Source organism: Triplophysa dalaica, chromosome 12, assembly GCF_015846415.1.
Source record: "Triplophysa dalaica isolate WHDGS20190420 chromosome 12, ASM1584641v1, whole genome shotgun sequence".
NCBI lineage: Eukaryota > Metazoa > Chordata > Actinopteri > Cypriniformes > Nemacheilidae > Triplophysa > Triplophysa dalaica.
The window spans coordinates 14,142,249-14,161,053 of record NC_079553.1 but is presented as its reverse complement, the minus strand read 5'-3'; the positions used below and the strand labels follow the sequence as shown (position 1 = coordinate 14,161,053).

The window sequence follows — 18,805 nt, the reverse complement described above, 5'->3', positions numbered from 1 at the left end:
TGTTCCTTTAGTTAAGTTTTTCCAAAAATTTTAGATCAATATTTTATTTGATTTCAATGAACAGAGAGGTTTTTAAAGTTTAAGTTTTAGTCAACTAAAATAACCTTGGTCTCCGCTTACAGTAAACCTCTTTGCCATTGTGCTTCTACAAAACTTAACTTAAGCAATGTTTTATCTTGAAATATCATCAAATTGCAAAGTTTTCTGCAAAGTGGTTCATTGCATAGTAATTGTCTCAATACATTTTTTGTTTATGAATGTGCGAGTAGCTGATTTAGTTTGATAAAAGAATTAAAAAAGCTTTCTATTATATGCTCTTTCAGTTCTTTGTTTGTGGATGTGTGTATGTTTGCGTGCGCGTGGTTGTGTGTGTATGCGTTTGTTGGTCCCATTGAGGTTATATAGGCTCACTCCTTCATTTCTGTGTATGAGCAATCTGCATTGTGTTATTGATGGTTATTGAAAATTTTAATTTTAGTAATTTCCCATTCATTTCCTATGGGTGCCCACAAATTGGCACTAAAAGCTCATTAAGGAGTTTTTTATACTAAACATTGTTGAATGAAGTCCAACTTTTTTCGGTATGCTGAGGTGGCAAACATAAGAAACGGGGCAGAGTTTTATACTATTCAGATTAAGAGAAAACGTTATTTAAGAAAATAAAATTATTTTGGCCACAATTGTCCCTAACATCACTTTGTCATTAACAAATACAGGGTCTATGATAAAATCCTACCTATACAAACACCTACCATGTTGGACGGATGCCAAAGGTTTCTTTAAATGCTGTCTTTGAAGGCAGCACACTAGTTTTTCAAGGTATGTTGATACCTACAATTAAACATGATTTGCAAACGCAGACCGAACTGCAGCAAGTGGTTTGCTTCTTTAAAACCACACAACACACTGACATTTCAGAACGACAGACCGCAAGACTTATATCTACACATACACATAAATGCATTGCTGTGCGCTAGTGTTAGGTTTGTGCGGTGCCAAACGGGTCGTGCCAAAACCCGGTGGCTGGTTTTCACTCTGTGTCTGCGTGTGTGGCAGCTGAACGGGCCGAGCTGAATGGGGAGTTAAAAGGCCTGCCAAACAATCAAAGTGAAACACACACACACACTTACACGGGACACGTCTCCTTATTTAGACTCACTCCCTACTGACACATCACAAATAGGTAAATGGAGAATCCGCAGTGTTTTGGCACCGGAGCCACACACATAAGCACACACAGAGCCAGCTGGCAGTCAGAGGACAGGGCTTTAAGATCTTGAGTGAGTGCCCACTAGTGTGGAACACACTCAATGAATGTTGCCATGAAGAGGCAAAGTGCCAGCTAGAGATCGTACTAGAGCTTAAGTGTGTGGCCTGAAGCAGACGAGCGAGACATGCAATCCAGTCTTAAGTAAAATAACAACATCCAAACAACAATGTGAAGACTTGTACCAAAACCTAGTGAGCTTAAAGTCCCCGTAAATCGGAAGTTGGGAGCATTTTTACTTCTGTATTCTGATATGTGACAGAGCGAAAAGGAATTTCAACGGAGTATTCAAAGGATGCTGTGCCCAAGCCGTCTAATTTACATCATTTGAGATAGATAGTCATTTCAGGGCAGAAGTGCATTTTCAGATTTCAACGGAAGATTATGAGGGTACATGAATTTAAAGAAAATGACCCACATTGATAAGCTATTTCTATATACGCTGCAAAATATTTCATGAAAAAATAAGAATTGTCATTTTTTATTTAACTGGGACTTTAAAAAGCAACATGAGTACATTGTATAAAGGCATTTCAAAAGGTATAAAGCAACATCATGTTAGACTTTAAGATACATTGATCATTTCCGCTGTGTGCTTAAATATCCCTTTATTGCACACTTAGGGACAATGCTACAATCTAACTGACCTCTACAGCATTATATTTCAATACTTCATACAAAAACAACCTTTAAAAAAAAATACCATCCACGTGTTCTTAGGCTGATTTTGAGGCTCAGTTTTTTGAGGTCTCATAAACAAAACTACTTATTAATCATTCTATATATCTCAGTCTAACTCTTAATAGAAATACATGTTTGATATGTGAATTGTGTTTATCAGATGTTTTCCTCTAGGCATGCTTCAGGAAACATGTAGTCAATAACAACCACAGACAAATAGACAAACAGTCTGGGTAATTACTACAGCAACGGATGACCACAGGGAACCGGGGGGCGGAGTTACATTGTGCAGACCAGTCCAATTGGCTTTATTACATGCAAAATTTCTATCAAAAGTAACACAGGCCTCAAATGCACACGCACTAAAATTCAGGAGGAATGAATGAAAAATACAGAGCAAACGCAAGCACTAATGGTCCATCTCCTGCCAATAACATCAAATTACACTAATTCTCATATTTACGAGTTGTCGGCTGGCAATGGGATTGAATTTGTTACGGTTTGAAATGGATTTTAACTAGGGATGCACAATAAATTATCGGCCATATTGGTATCGGCCGATAAATGGTCATTTATAATGTTATCGGTATCGGCCGATAATACAATGTATGCCGATATATTAAAGCCGATAAACTTAAATCATTTCCTCTGGTTAAACTACTTCATTTGCGTGCTGCTCGTCTTTCTGCTTTGATCATTCACTTACTGCTGTTAGCAAAACATTGCTGATGTAGCTACAGTATGTAGATAAAGTATTAATGATGTGTAAATGTATAATTTCAATGTGAAATTATAGGAACAAAGCATATTGTTTGAATCAGACTGCTGTATGAATGCATTCTGTCTTAAGACCTGTTTGACATGTTGCAATTGAAAACATCTTTCTGGAAGAACATCTATAGTTTGTTTATAAAATATACCAGAAAAGTTTGAAGGTTACAGTTTAACAAGTGTAAAATAGGCCAGGTACATGATTTTCAGGGGAAAAATAGATCTAATGGTTACCTTGTTTTCTGCGGTGAATGTTTTCAAATAGAAGCAGTTGTCAACTTTCTGCCTTTTGTTTCAGTCTTAGGGAATTTAAAATTAATATTTATATACTGTATGTCTGCCAATCTATCGGTTATCGGCTTCCAATGTTAAAGAATTATTGGTTATAGGCCAAAATTTACATATCGGTGCATCCCTAATGTTAACCACCTTTACTTACTAATTTAAAAAAGGAGTAATATAATAAAATTTGTATGGTTTACTTGTCTTAGAAATACATTATAAACTGCATAATATATTACTAAAATGATATAGATACACAGATTTGAAGTGCACTGACATTGTAAAAAAAATCAAACACATTTAGATCAGGAAAGGAAATCAGATCATAAGGAGATAATATCGGTACTTTGTAACTGAGACAAGAATGATATCACTGCTCACAGATGACAAAAAATACGACGGAAATCAGGTTCAACTCATTTTTTTAATGTGGTTCTGCGTTTTCTGAATTAAGAGCTCTGTGAGAGAGCTAGACCTCTGACCTCTGTTCAGAACAGCTGAGTAGCACTAACACAGTTTTCTGATGAATGTGATTGTGTGTGGGTGGCACTGGTGCGGCACATGGAGGAATCGTGATGTCCCTGCTATTCTTTTAATTACACACAGTCAGAGAGGCGAGAGAGAAAGAAAGAAAAACACTTGCACTAGTAAATGTATCACATCTTATTTATGATTGAGTGAAGTGGTCAATTTTGGGCGATAAACACCTGTCCAAAAATGTCAACAAGTGCCCATGCAAAAGTGGAAGATGTGATATGCTGAGGACACCTACCTGTCTGCCACCTGTCCCATTAACTTACATCAACATTGGTTTCTTCTGTTTGTTACTGCTATCTCCAATTACATCCTTCTGCCTATACTTTCTTCCCCTACATGTATTGTTTATTCATTTCATTCATTAATTTTCTAAGGATAAGAAAATATAAACCATAAGCTCCGAGACACGATGTTAAAGTGGCAAAAAGAAGGGTCATCAGAAAAGGATTATACTTATTTACTTCTTTTTAGCCCCCAATCCCAAATCAAAATTGCCATCATTAGAAGGATAAGATAAGATTGGGTTTTGGATGGATATCATACTGACAGTATGAGATTCACAGGCTTCTGAGAACAGGCTCTCTCTGGCGTAGTTCTAAAGCCAGTAAACTTCCAGTTTGTGTTTGTATAGTGTCCAATAATAAATCTATTTATACTTTATTTCATTTATGTTTATATTAATTTATATAAGTATTTTATGGAATAATTATTGCATTAAATAAACAATTTGATGAATGGGTCCAGAAGTTTTGAGGCATTTAAAGAAACGTATGGTGCATTGACCTCTAGCGGTTAAGCTTGGTATCGGAGTCTAAAGTCAAAATATTGGAGAAACAAGTTAAGCCAAGTGACGGTTCTTCTCGGTTTCTTTTGATTGTCGTCAGAAATAATCTACAGGTCTTGTTTGTGAATGTGTACCGGACGTTCTGTTTGGGGTCACAAAAGTGCGCATGTACAGTAACGTTTGTTTATGCTGTTAAGATGAAACCATCTACATAGAGGCTGATTTTCTCTTACATTATAACACTGATTGAGACAAGAAGTTCCTTATCTAGTGTCCGCATACATTCAAGCCCATAAGAACACATACGAGCAATTGATTTTAAACATACTTCACACAGGCAACTCAAGCAGCACAGGCAATTGTCATCAACATGAATGAATAAACCATCCCCACACTATTCAGATTTATTTAATTATAAAGGGATAAAAGATTGAGGTCACACTTTATTTTAAGGTCCAATTCTCTGTATTAATAAACCATCTATGACTTTTGCCTCATTAAACTTCTAATTTGTTGCTTATTATTAGTAAGTAAGGTAGTTGTTAGGTTTGGGTATTAGGTAGGATTAGGGACATAGAACATGGCCATGTTGAATATGTGCTTTATAAGTACTGATAAACGGCCAATATGCTAAGAAATAGTAATCTAATAAGCAACTAATTAATAGTGAGAATTGTTCCCTATAATATAGTGTTCAAAAAATGTATTGCCAATTTTAAGACAATTTTGTATACAATTAAATAAATGAATAAATAATACCATAACTGGTAAAACTGCCTTAGCCATACTTTCTTTGTTGTTTTATTCATCACACTCATAACATTTTTTCCTAACACAAGCTACTGATCTCAGCGACATTTGTAAAATTCAAACTCATGAAATATTAAAGCCATAGCCATCTTTTCCTCTCTGTGATGTGCGGCAATATTCTTTGGTTAAGAGCAGCATTGGAATAAAGGGCCTCTTGGGCAGTTTTTACAGGCATGTGAATTGGCCTTGATTACAGTATAAAGCTCTGATTAGTTAATGCAGTGTCAGAAATGCGACTGGAGGATTCTGGGCCACTAACTGGAATGACTGAGCTTTTTATGTGGTGCTGTGATAAAGCCATAAGAGCTTGGCTCTACTGAAACTTTAATGATGTCATTAAAACACAGCTCGGGGGCTAGCAGTTTCCTGTTCCTGTAAAACATCACTCTTGGATATATCTCATACCCTTTCTGCAATTTAAATCTGATTTTTTATCATTTTTTTTGGTTATAAGGAACACTAAATATGCCTGCAGCAAGTCGGCACTCTCTATAAATGACACAATGCCAAACATACACATTTAAGCACAGCTTTATCTTACCTTGTGGTCGTATGGGTTGTATGACTGGAAAAGCGCGGACAGCTCTTTGGTTCTTTGCTTTTTCTGTGCAAGAGAAGAGGAAAAACAAAACATGTCTACATTAATACGATGGAACAATCACGTATCAAGGAGGAAGGTATAAAAAACCATGAATATGGCATTGATCGTGTTCAGTAAAGACATAAGACAGCAGCATGAAGAAAGCAAACACTTAAAGTGAAGAAAATGTGGATATTTGCCCTCAAGACCTCTCAGTTTCTCCCAGAATCGAGTCTGAAAGCTTAGACGTCCTTAATTTATAATTAAATGCAAACACAGAGCTGCAAAGAAATGTATAATGGCTTTTGATGCAGTCACGTAAAGTCTGCGAGACTTAGGCAAAGGCTAATTACAAGTGATTATGCAATGTCAAACTCAAGAGGAATCACGGTTTTTCACAGCCGAGAGAAAAGAGAGTTTTATGATTCGAGATTTATGGATGATTTCACACGACAGCCTTCAAGAAAATGTTTTCAACCTCCGTTAATGATGACGAACATTTTTACAGTAAGACCATATTAAATCACAACAAGAAAAATAGCAAACAACAATAAATCACTAATTCTAGACTAAATGTTTAACAGACTAAAAACATTAAATACAAGATGCAGTGAAATAACTTAAAAATGTTTCTGTTAATTAAATCCTTTAATCATTTATTTACTCATGTTATTTAATGTGTTTCGCTTCTGTCCATCTGAAAGCCCATATCTCCAGATTTTTCCATATATTTTTTGCCAAAAATCGTCATTATAAGTCACCCTTTGTGTTTCTCACTGGGTTTTGCAAACATCTAACCAATAAAAAGTATTAAAAGTAGCTTGTCAGCTCGTAAACAGTGTTTATTCATTTAAAAAGCACAAGTTTTTTCCATTTCTTGAAAAACAGTGAATTTGGACATCCGAGGTTTTGGATGGAAATGGACAATTACTTTTCAATGAACATAAAGCTGCCATAGTGCAACATTCAAAACACACGCTCAAAAGATTAAATGCACTATATGAACACCTTTATTATTACTGCCATTAATTAAAAAAAAAACACGTTCTTAAGAAAAATAGACTAAAACAAGTGGAAATGCAGTCTTAAAACATCAAAATTCAACAGTTAAAGCATTTTAAAATTTACTTTTAAAAACTTGAACTTGGCTGCGTATGACACATATGACATTTGACAATATATGACAAGAGGGCTAAACGAGCGACGCTGAGCGTATTGAGCAAGCAGAGTGGAATTTTCAGAAAGGCGCTCTCTGCTCCATGAGAAATATTAACGCTTCATGTGTGTTTTTTAAACTGATAATACATTTCTTCTATTTTCCTTTTTCTTAATATGTAAACAACACTTGTCCATAAGCACTTCCTGATTGAACCGTAACAAAAAAATAGACAAACATCTCCAAGACTGGACCAGTGATATTTACGTTTTATATTTTGTGAAATGCATAGATTTGTTTTACAGCACTGGCCTGTAATGAATATAAGCACTGCTCATCTTGTAGATACTGTCAACAACAACAACAAAATAATGGGTTCAGCTTATATTAAAACCCTCATTGTGGATGTACTGAATGTACTATATAGAAATCCTTACGGTGTCGCTAATGTAACAGATAATGAATACAAATGTGAACAGATCATTAAAAGTGAGCACAAACTCAACATACATCCCACTGCAGTTTCACTCAGTTCTGATGATGGCCAAGGGCTCTCACATGGAGGAACACACAAAGGATTTAAGAGAAAGAGAGTGAATTCATGCCCAGACCTGCCTAATGATTCCTGTCGGTCTCCTGTGATTCCATCTTTCTCTGTTTCTCTCTCTTTCTCATCACTGTCTCCACATCACCTCTGCTAATCAGACCAGGGGCCTCTTGACATGGAGAACCCACAACCTCAGGGTAACCGTTCCTGTACCCAGCCAATGAGCTCTCAACAGGATTTGCTCTATAACACCAGATTCTTTCCACTCAGCCACCCCGACCCCGGGTGAGCGAGGAGGAGAGGCAAAAAACGACCTGCGAGCTAAGATGTTCTCATTCATCCGCTCAATCAATTGTGGAGTGGTCTGTTCTCTTCCAGCACACCTTCTGGAGGTTTGATTTGCACAACCGGACCGGGGAGAGAGAGGGGTTAGCAAGGTTGCCTGTCTGAGATAACCAAGCTAGCGGCTTTAAGAGAATACGCTTAGCCTTTCTCCATTCACGCATCTTCATTCAAGCAAAAATAAGTAACAGAAATTTGATCAAAAAAGATGAACCTTAGTCTGACCTTCAGAGACTCAATATTGCAGCCTATTAGGGCCAGGGTCCAGAGATTGAGTCAGCCCCAAAGCAGTGTGGTAGGATGAAAAATAATCTTGATAAGCCAAATAAGCAGTTTTTTTTCTTTATTTGAAGTCATATCTCAGCCCCCAAAAGATGAGTCCGATGGTGAGATGGACAAAGGTCAATGCGGAGGTGTAGATGAGTTTACATTCTGTTCAAACGGGACTAAATGACCCAACCGGTCCTTTTTCATACAACCCTCCACCTCATCGTCCTTAACGCTGGTGACCTTGCATGGGTTTAGGAATATTAGATTTGCAGCCAAAGTCAAAGACTTTGTAAAGTGTCAGTAGGAAGACCTGTGACTGGTTTAATCTGAATTCATGTATGGGTAATAGTTTAAACCTATTCCTCTAAAAAAGCCAATATATTTAAATTTTTAATAAATAAAGGGCTACAAATTTAAAGAGAATTTGATGATGATCTGATGGACATGCATGTGCAACATTTGGCTTTCCGTCAGGCAGATGGAGGTAATATAGAAGCATGTTGCTATTCATAAATCCTACATGAACATGCATCTGTCATCCAAACAACAATGAAAGATGGGGCCTCATATACCATCCATCTGCTCTTCCCATTGCTCGTGTAAGAAAACAAACACATCGATGTGACATAACAAACACATCCGTGCATTGTGATGAGGTGCCGCTCACATTTATGCCAATTTTCTCTGTGCATGAAACACCCAAATGACATACCACATTTGCCAAAATATATAACAAGTCACGCTGCATGGGATATCGTTTCCCATAATGCAATGCACTTCCCTTTACAGAGTCACACTTATGAGTTTCAGTCATGTTTTTTATCCATCATCTTCCTTCCTTGAAGGGCCAGAAAATGAAAATGCTGCCATCATTTACTCAATCTCAGGTTGTTCCAAACCTGTATAAATTACTCTGTTATGCTGAACACAAAGAAAAATATTTGGAAAAAATTTAGCAATTTTCAGTTCTTGAACATCAGTGACATCAGTTCCTATAGTAGGAACAATTAAAATGGCAGACAGAGTTACTTTTGCTTTCATATATTCTCAAAATATCTTATTTTGTGTTTAACAGAACAAACAAATCTATGTTTTTTTCTGCTATGGCAGTCGATGATGTCCCATAACTGAAAATGGACATTCTTCTAAACATCTTTGTGTTCAACAGAACAAATAAATGTATACAGGTTTAAAACAATCTGAGGGTGAGTTTTTTGCGGTGAACTATCACTCCGAAATAAACACCGTTAGAAGATAAAACTGATTTGAAACAGGAAAATTTTATTTTATTTTCCAATATGATGCCACTCAAAGAAAGCAACATATATGACATATGTACAGCTGTAGAAAAAAATAAGAGATCACTCCAATATAATTTTCAGATTTTTCTAAATGTCCTATTTATAGGTTTGTGTTTAAGTAAAATCATATGTTACATTATAATGTATAGTCACAACATTTCTTCCAAATTCCAAAATAAAACAATTGTTTTTTTATGCACAGAAAGTTGAAACTTGACAAAATAACAAAAAGATGCAACGTTTGCAGATCTTAATTATTGCAAAGAAAACAAGTTAATATTTATGTTTAAACAACAATACTAATGTTTACACGTGTATTAGATGGAATAAGATAGATTTTTCACTATTTTCATATGTTGGATTGTCTCCATCTTTCACATTGCTGTTATTTGACTGTAATTTCTGAGGTTTATTTCTGTTGAAATTCAACGTATACTGGACTGGAATGAGCAAAATACATGCAAAAATGCTGCTTAAAGGCAGAACTGGATTGATCTCTTAATTTTTCCATCACTACATATTGCTCAGTGCACACATCTAAGTATGAAGTGTTAATATAAGAACATGCATCTTAACCACAAAGCAAGAGACAGACACCAATGTAAAGAGGATCTCTTTAAAGACTGTCCTTACTACAGGAAATGCAGCAATGCCATCTTACATATCCCACCATGCCTCCCCATTCACATTCAATCCTAAAGATAGCTTGATACTTGCACACCTCCAGTCCTGCATCTTTACACGTCAATATGTCAGACAATTAGAAATTACAACTTTTAAGAGCTCAAATCCTGGACGACATACAGAGAAGATAACAAGCAAGCTCTGGAGCTGCAGGGGACATATCCAGATGGTGACAGAAAATGGTTCTCAAATGGACTGAAGATGTGACGTCAATGAAATGCTGAGAGGCATTAGCTCAGTTCTAAAAGGAGATATGTTCAACGAACCCAATGTAGAAATAATTCATGTATTGTACTTTTCAGTTGGCACTGGTCACTCTATGGGTCTTTTCCATCTGTCTTCAATTTGAATTTGTTTTGAGAATTCTCTACTGATCCCTGTGCGAGAGCGTTCGGCAAAGCTGACAGAAGCTTTGGATCTAAATCTCCCTCAACTTTGACTCCAGGATGCCTTCTTAATTTCCCCTGGTTAAAGACAGTGCCGCCAAGGCAGGCGAGCTGTCAAGGTAAACACCTGTCCGGCTAGTAAGAGCAACATTTTAGGAGATCATTCCAATTTATCTCAGCTAACCCTTCCCTCATGCGGGAGTAATTATGCTGTTGTGGAAGCTCCCAGTTTTTCCAGCTCCGTCTGAGTGCCAGATCTCCGTGGCCTGACTGACCGTCAGACGGCGATAACACGAGGCAATCCATTACGCTCACCAACCCATTCATCATGTCCTGGCGGCAGGGCCCCAGCTATGAGATAGGGTAAACGTGCAGAGAAACCAAAGTGCCGAAACGGGCCAAGCCGCGGATCCGTCCCATCCGCACCCCCTGTGGACCGAGCCAGACTGTTTGGTCTCAGGGAGTCACAGACATCTGGAAGTGTTATTAATGTGCAACCCTTGGCGCACTCCCACCAGAGCTGACCGTCTTTGACGGGGCTGGTAGTGGGATGTTTTGCGTGGTTGTAGCAGGTGTTGCAGGTGGGTCTCGGAAGCCCCCTTTATAAAATCTGCACATTGCCCCGGTTAAGGCTGTAGGGGATAGTACACTTTTGTCTTACTCTTGACTTGCTGAAGAGATGGAAAGGAGGGGAAGACACAAAAGCAGTTTAAGAACGCTGCAAAAAACGAAATACTTGCATGAATCTCTTGAATTTTTGTCTCGCTTTTTGATAAAATTGTATACAACTTCTTACATCAAGAATCATTCACTTAAGAAGCATACGACTTGAGATCTTTAAATTGTGAAGTAGACTTACATCAGTTTGTGTAGTTGGAGCCTTCTGTGAATATGGTTCGAGACATAACGTAAGGTTACACATTAGAACCATAATTTAACCTAATTCTATAAAAATATGATTTTTCTTTCCACGTTTGATATTTGTTTTTGCTCATTTTAAGCAAGAGATTACTTCAATCAGATTTATTTCATCATTTATTTCAGCTATTTTTGCTTCAGAAGTTAAGGAATTGAGGAACGGTTGAGGGATGTTTAGAGATTTGTGCTGAAAAACAAAATAATACAAAAATGCTTTTTTTATCCTAGAAAAATTAACTGTGAAAGGAGGGCAGATATTCTGCTATTATCATTAAAGAAATTACACTTCTTAAAATCTAACAATTTACATTGACTCTGTGTAAAACAATGATCTTTATAAAAAAGACATTTATCTAAAATCTATCAAAATCTTATGCTGAATAAAAATATGAAGAAATCTGACTCAAGTCATCAGGTTGGACCATTTTTGCAATTCAATCCTATGTAATTATCTGAACAATGAGGAGAAATAATGAAGCAATCTCATCGCCGCTGCCATCGATTATCTTTCGACAGTGCAAAAAATCATAATGGTACAAGAAATGAATGATCAATGAATCCATTCTTATTAACAGACAATTACGTCTTTCTTCCTAATAAGTATTCAGTTCCTTGAAATAGAATGTAGACCACCGATATTTCATCCTGCTGAAAAGTCCTGTAACGGGTCCAAGATGGTGGGTTGAGAGGGAGGGCTCTCCCTAGATCAGGAATTGATCCACGGTGGAGCACGGTGTGTGTGATCTCCTCAGAGGGAGAACCAACAAAAGGAATGCCATATGAAGAAGATGCCATAAAAGAAACATGCAGGACTGCGGATGAAAGATGATCTTGGAGGGCGAGAGCAAGAAGACTGTGATAACTAGACATCAACAAGTCAAACAAACCAGACTACGGTGAAAGTACTCTGACTTTTGGAATAAGGTCTGGGGACAACATAGTTCAGTACCACAGCTTAAATTATTAAAATAAAAGAAGTTAGCGGTTGTTTTAAAAGGAATAGTTTACCACCAAAATAAAAAATCTTATTCCATAGGCGTAGTTGTCTTATCTGCAAATTAATGTACATAGATTGTGTGGCAAACATTATTATAAACAACATAAATTAATATACATTTTATGGATAAATAGATCTTATATAAATATTATAAATGATTTAGATTTTTTTCTAAATGTCCTATTTATAGGTTCGTGTTAAAGTAAAATAATACATTATATTATTACGTATAGTCACAACATTTCTCCCAAATTCCAAAATAAAACGATTGTTTTTTTATGCACAGAAAGTTGAAACTGCACAAAATAACAAAAAGGTGCAACGTTGCTAAGAAAACAAGTTAATATTTATGTTTAAACAACAATACTAATGTTTACACATGTATTAGATGGAATAAGACAGATTTTTCACTATTTTCTTATGTTGGATTCTCTCCATCTTTCACATTGCTGTTATTTGACTGTAATTTATGATGTTTGTTTCTGTTGAAACGGGTTTGTGTAAGAAAAATATGAAATATTAATATAACTTGAAACCATAAAAACTATAAAACAAACTAAATATATTTATAAGAGATTCATATTCTGACTTAAGTATAACCCCTGACCATATGAGAGCTCATGAGAAAGTTTTTTTGGGTGAGCTATTCCTTTAAAAAAAGACATTTCTCAGCGTTTGACAGTAGTTTATGGCAACAAATCGATGAAGGCAGCTAAATTGTTAAAGTGCAGCAAGCAGAACCTGCACAAGCAGTAATTTACTGATTGTAAAGCCCAACGGCCACTCTTCTTCTAATAGTTTGAGCATCATTAGTCAGTTTAATTGTTTCAGTTGAGTCTAAGCGCTGTGAAGCACCATAAGGCAAACACATCTGGGAGACGTCTGCCTACAGCTGCATAACATAATGAAGAGTAATCGACAGGAAGATTCAAATTTACCCATCATCTGGAACCATTTGGTAACAGGTAAGAGTGATTGACTACAGGCCTAGTACCTAGTGGTGTCTATATAGAACATATAAGAACAAGATGAACCAGAATCAAACTTCCCTATTAAAGGGTGGACAAATTAAAATTCTGTCAATGACAAGAGGGTGAGTAGTAACATGGACTAAATTTTCATGAACAATCCCTTAAAGATGGCCACAATTTTGCTTTTGGTCATGCTCCAGCAAAAGTTAACACTTAAAGAGCAGCTACTGAATGTCAGTACAGATCTTCATCTCTTTATGTACCTCTTTAAGTGGCTTGAGCTAATATTTCCTAAATAAGACTGAACGGCGGGCAATGACTTGGGCAAGCACTACATTTTCCATGATCAAACTACTTTACGAAAATGTCAGGGATGCAAAAAGCCTTTTTATTAACCTTAGAATGTTTAGAGTTTGGATTAAGATATTTATGCACCCTTCATAATGAATTAGAAAAAGTGTACAGATGGTAACGACCAGCTGTTAATATATTTTTTTAAAGATTAAAAAACATTTGTCATTTGTCAGTCATTCGTCTAAGGTTGATAGATTCATTATACCATAAATATTTATCTAGCGCAGCCGGTAGCAAAATAATGAAAAAAAAGAAAAATATGCTATATATTTTACTCTAAATGTCTGTTTCAAGTTTGCGTTTCATTATTAGTATAATACAAGTTGCAGATTTCAAATGAAAGAACAAATATCAATCAGAATTTTTAGACACAGAAAGAGTCCAGAGAGAGAAAGAGAGAGAGAGAGGTAAATAGAAATTGAGTGAAGGAAAGTAGCATGCTGAGACAGAAATCTGTTAGATATTCTGGGAAGAAGTGCACATTAGCCTGTTGGAAGGTACTTATACTTCAGAGAAGATTTAGGAAAAAGGGTTTACATACCAGCCATTACTATACAAATACAATTAATCGTTGAAAAAATGACTGTCAGGCCACATAAGCAGCGTTTGTAATCCTGTCAGGGCAGGTCACTGTGAGATCTGTTTTGAACCTGTCTGAACATGACTGTGCAGTGTTTAGTGCTCAGAGACAACAACAACCTCGATGTTCTCTGTCACTCTGACCTCTGCACTCAGGTGTTATTATTACTCTCACGATTCACATTGAGTCACAGTCAAGGGACAGAGCATAAGCACAGAGCAAATGCTCAGTGATGAGACCCATCACTCAGCTCTACAATGGAGCCCGCATTTTGGGATTGTTTTTAGAGAGTGACACAGGGAAGTAATACAGCCATTGACATTATGGGTACTGTTTTATCGTTTAAAAGCCACATATAGACTGTTTCTTTACTTAAAAGCCACAATAAAAGTTATGGTGGATGTGGCCTAGTGGTTAGAGAGTGGGACTTGTAACCAGAAGGTTGCCGGTTCGATTTTCAGGTAGCGACTGACATGACCCTTGACCAAGGCACCTAATACCTATTTTCTCCTCTGGCACTGCAGTGATAGCTGCCCACTTCTCTGGGTCTGTGTGTTCACTACTCACTGGATGGGTTAAATGCAGAGGTTGCATTTCGGTTATGGGTCACCATAACTGACAAATAGGTCACTTTCACTTTCACTTATAGTGTTTGGTGACATTTAAAGTGTGGCCAAATTTGTTGTATGAGCATTACATAAGCTAGCAGGAGTCACGTTTTGAGTCACTCACCACTTGTGCTGGAACCTGCTGAATCCTGGCAGCCGGAGTTCCAGGTCTTGGGTAAAACTGGTTTATGAAGAGGCTGGGGAACCTGTAATCCCTCACCAGTTCCATCGTCCGTTCAAAGTCCTCATCCGTTTCTCCTGGAAACCCGCAGATGATGTCAGTGGCAATGGTGATACCTGGAACCCTAAGAAAAAAGACAAAGAGAAACGTTTCTTTAACTTCTTTAAACAGTAACACTATAATAACAGAACAAACAGTACACTGTTATAGAAACACCGTTATTTAGCAAGCAAGCACTAGCGTGGGAAGAATTGTTTAAGCATTAACTCAATAAAACGTTGAAAGTCGTGTATGCACCACACCAGACTAACGAAACCAATGCAGGAAGTGAATGTCGTTGTGTGCATCCGTATGTTCTAAAGAACCTTATTAGCGGCCTCAATAACCATCGACTATTGGCCTCAACTCGGATTAAATTAGGACCCCTGCAAAGGAATTGGCTAATTGATTTCTTTTGCTTTTCTTCTGCGATTATCGATTTTTAACCAACGGAAAAAGAAGTTGAAATATTGGTCTGTACTTGTACATATCATATCAACTTTTAAAAGAGATAGATGACATAAATTAGCCATTTAAAATGCATCAAAGCTAACAGAATCATTCTGCCTATGGAATACGGGCCTCGGGTGAACTTTCAGAAAAGTGCTTAAAATCTTTATCTGAAAAAATGAAAGATCAGTCTTCAGCTTAAAAGCTATAGAATGTGCAAAATGTCATTCCTTACAAGGGATGTGAAATTTTCCCGCCTGAGGTTTTGGGGCTAGCTGGCCAGAACATGTGAAGCAAATGACTTAAATCGCCATCAATGAAAGACAATCATTCCATTTCCAGATATCCAGCAGCCCATTTTTTTCATGACTATTACATTACCCAGGCCCAGTGTTCTCATAACCATTCTCTTCCCTCACCTCCACACATATTTATCTTCACTTATTGACTGAGTCTACCGTAATGTGCATTCTTAATCACGTTAGGTTTAGCCTTACGTTTCTGGCGGATAACCCCTGACCTATTGATATATCTCTACCATTGGCCATCATTAATATTCAAGAGGGCCTGTAGGCAGTAATGCGTATGCTTGCCCTTTTAAAGCGAAAGAGTTACAGATGGGCACGGTGGAGAAGCTCCAGGTGTTAGCAGGGCAGGCTAATATGACTTCTGTTGGCTTTCTTTTTACCTCAATTTTAAGCAGAATTCAAATCTTAAAGGGGTCATGTGGTAAAAATATGTGTTTTTCTGTGTCTTTGGTGTGTTATAAGTTGCCCACGCATGTATTAGATATGTACAATTGCAAAAATTTAAGTGTCGGAAGAAAATATGCATTCTATCTAAAAGCAAATGCACACCCTGATCTGCCTGAAACGCCTCGTGTGACCACACACCCTCAAATCTATGTCGGTTTGTGGAATGATTTGACTAAGACCGTCCAAATGTAAACGCAAGTAAGGTGGGCGTACCTGTCAGTACAATTGCTTTGGAACCTGATGTTCCAAATATGGTAAGAAGCGTTAAATTTCCGTCACACGCTTGCAGTATTCGACCAATCACTGCGCACTGGTTAACTGGCACAGAAATGAGCTACTCCTGTTCTTATGCCGTGTTTACACCAAAACCGAAGCGTCGCGTTCCTCACTCTTTATTACTTGTTGGAATATTTCTTTATTTTCGGGGAAGTGATGTAAAAAACATTGCAGGGTGGTTAGGGTCTTCACGCTTCCGGACGAATCGAACAGTCGGTGTCAAAGAGCTCTGTGCGTGAATTTCTTGCTAGAGTTAAACATTTTAAACTTGTGCGGCGCGAGTATGTGTGAAAATTAACTTGTGCAAATCACTTACTTCGCATTTAGTGTAAACGCACCATAGATTTGACTGCCATAACATTCCTAGACGGCATATGGTCAATATCTGATTGGAAGACAATCAAATTGAGAAAATATGCTTCAGATTCATTAGGGAGTTAAGTATTGATAAAGCAGCGGGTTGGAAAAACAAAGAAAAACGTTTCCACAAAATAATGTTCGCTTGAGTAAAAAAAAAAAAACATTCTAATTTTTTAATGATTTACAAGCAAATCATGTTAACATGTTAAATGAGACTAGTTAGGTTTTTCAGACATCAACAGATGCTTTCTGCTAATGCTGGTTTCGTCCAATTCCATAGCTCAAGAAGTATACATGTGCAGGCAAATATATAAATGCTAATGTTAACATTTAGATAAGACGCCAAAACTGCATTAGAAGAGGTGGCCTTGGCACTGTACATGTACTGTACTTTATTTCTGGATATGAATCATCAGGTCCATTTGGTTCTGGATTCAACAAATAGAACAAATGGGCCTTGATGCACTAGGAAGTGCATGTCTCCCTCTTTAAAGAAATCAATCTGTGGCTTAAGACATAATTGCCCTTACGGATACACCTCAGGATGACACAGAAAGGCAAATTGATAGTGCATTAGAGGAGCCAGATGCAGCGCATCTCCTCATCTTTCACTCTCAAGTGAAGAAGGCTTGATAGCTCATCAGAACTTGAGAGTGAACATGCGATGGACTACTTCTTTTTAAATCCATTATGTTTCCTCTTCAGCCTCGCTGTCCTTTTGCGGAGAAGAACGGACTAAAGAAAAGAAGAAAGCAAATTACAGAATTGGATCCTTTCTAAAGCGAGCGGACCCTTGTTGGGTGTCTGCGATTCCACAATAGTTGCCTGTGGGTGCTGGCAGACGGCTCCTTTGATGCTTTGTTGGCTTGTCGGACACAACTGGAACTTCGTTTTGGGCTTATTAGAAAGCATCACTCCAAGGGTCATGGTTACATCTGATGAAAGCTCCTATTCCCTTGCGTGGGCTCTATACAGGGTTGTTAAAGCCTAGCATGTGCTCAGATCCGACAAAACACTGACAAAGGCCAAGGTCATGACTTGGAAGAAAACCAAATGTTGCAAGGTAGTTAATGACGTGCATTGTAAGAATACTTTAGCAACCCCCGCAGGAACGACTTTGCACAAAAACTGTTATTGAAGCTTGAATAGTAGATGTGGGCAAACAAACATGAGCTTGTTTGTTAACCATTCGCCCAATCAGAAACCCGCACACAAACCGAGGGGACCCCGATTGTTTGGGCATTTGATGTGAACTGAGGCACAAAAGAGACCGGATATTCAATGGAAAACAAAAGAGCAAGTGACAAGTAGTTCATTGTTTGTGAGTATGTGAGCTTAAACAAGGCTCTAATGATCCAAAGGCCACACGAAAGAATTGAGAAGTGCACAAATAACAGCTTCAGCACACTTTGGGCCAGCACATGACAAAGAGAAACATTGCACCAGAACCCCGTTCCAGGAACCCAGTGTCAAAACGAGACCTCCTGGTTTTTAGTTTTTTTTGCTGGGAGCTCTGAAACAGAAAGGACAGTAATGAGATCTTGGTGAAGCTTTGAGGGGTCCTAGAATGTGTTTTAGGGTCAAGGCTTGGATGATAGGCCGACAGTTTATCCTGCATCTGTCAGCCTATCAATCTCTTGTGCCGGAACCTTTGGCCCTTGTTTATACGGTGGATCCAATTATGGTTTGCCGTGAAACAGTTGAAGCCACAAACTGGATGGTGTGCCCAATAGTTCAATAACAGGTATAGCAAGACAAAAATCAAGTATAAACCATTGTCTCAACGGGGTCCTCCTCATTGGCACTGTAGCTTGTGTGGTGCACTATAAATAGACTGATGTCTTCACACCGGACATATCAGCAATTGAAGCACATCCTTGTTTTTGTTCATTTATCAAGGTGATGTGGTTGAGATGGA

General features: G+C 37.6%; 1 protein-coding gene across 2 annotated transcripts in view; it reads right to left on the bottom strand.

The window, feature by feature from the left end:
- cdkal1 (CDK5 regulatory subunit associated protein 1-like 1) overlaps window positions 1–18,805 on the bottom strand; it is a 322,974-nt gene that overhangs the window by 59,251 nt on the left and 244,918 nt on the right. For both annotated transcript variants that reach the window (XM_056762570.1, XM_056762571.1), the window contains exons 11-12: window positions 14,951–15,131; window positions 5,674–5,736 (exon numbers count right to left, since the gene is read on the bottom strand). In XM_056762570.1, the coding sequence (XP_056618548.1) occupies window positions 5,674–5,736; window positions 14,951–15,131 (244 nt within the window). The remainder of the gene's footprint in view (window positions 1–5,673; window positions 5,737–14,950; window positions 15,132–18,805) is intronic.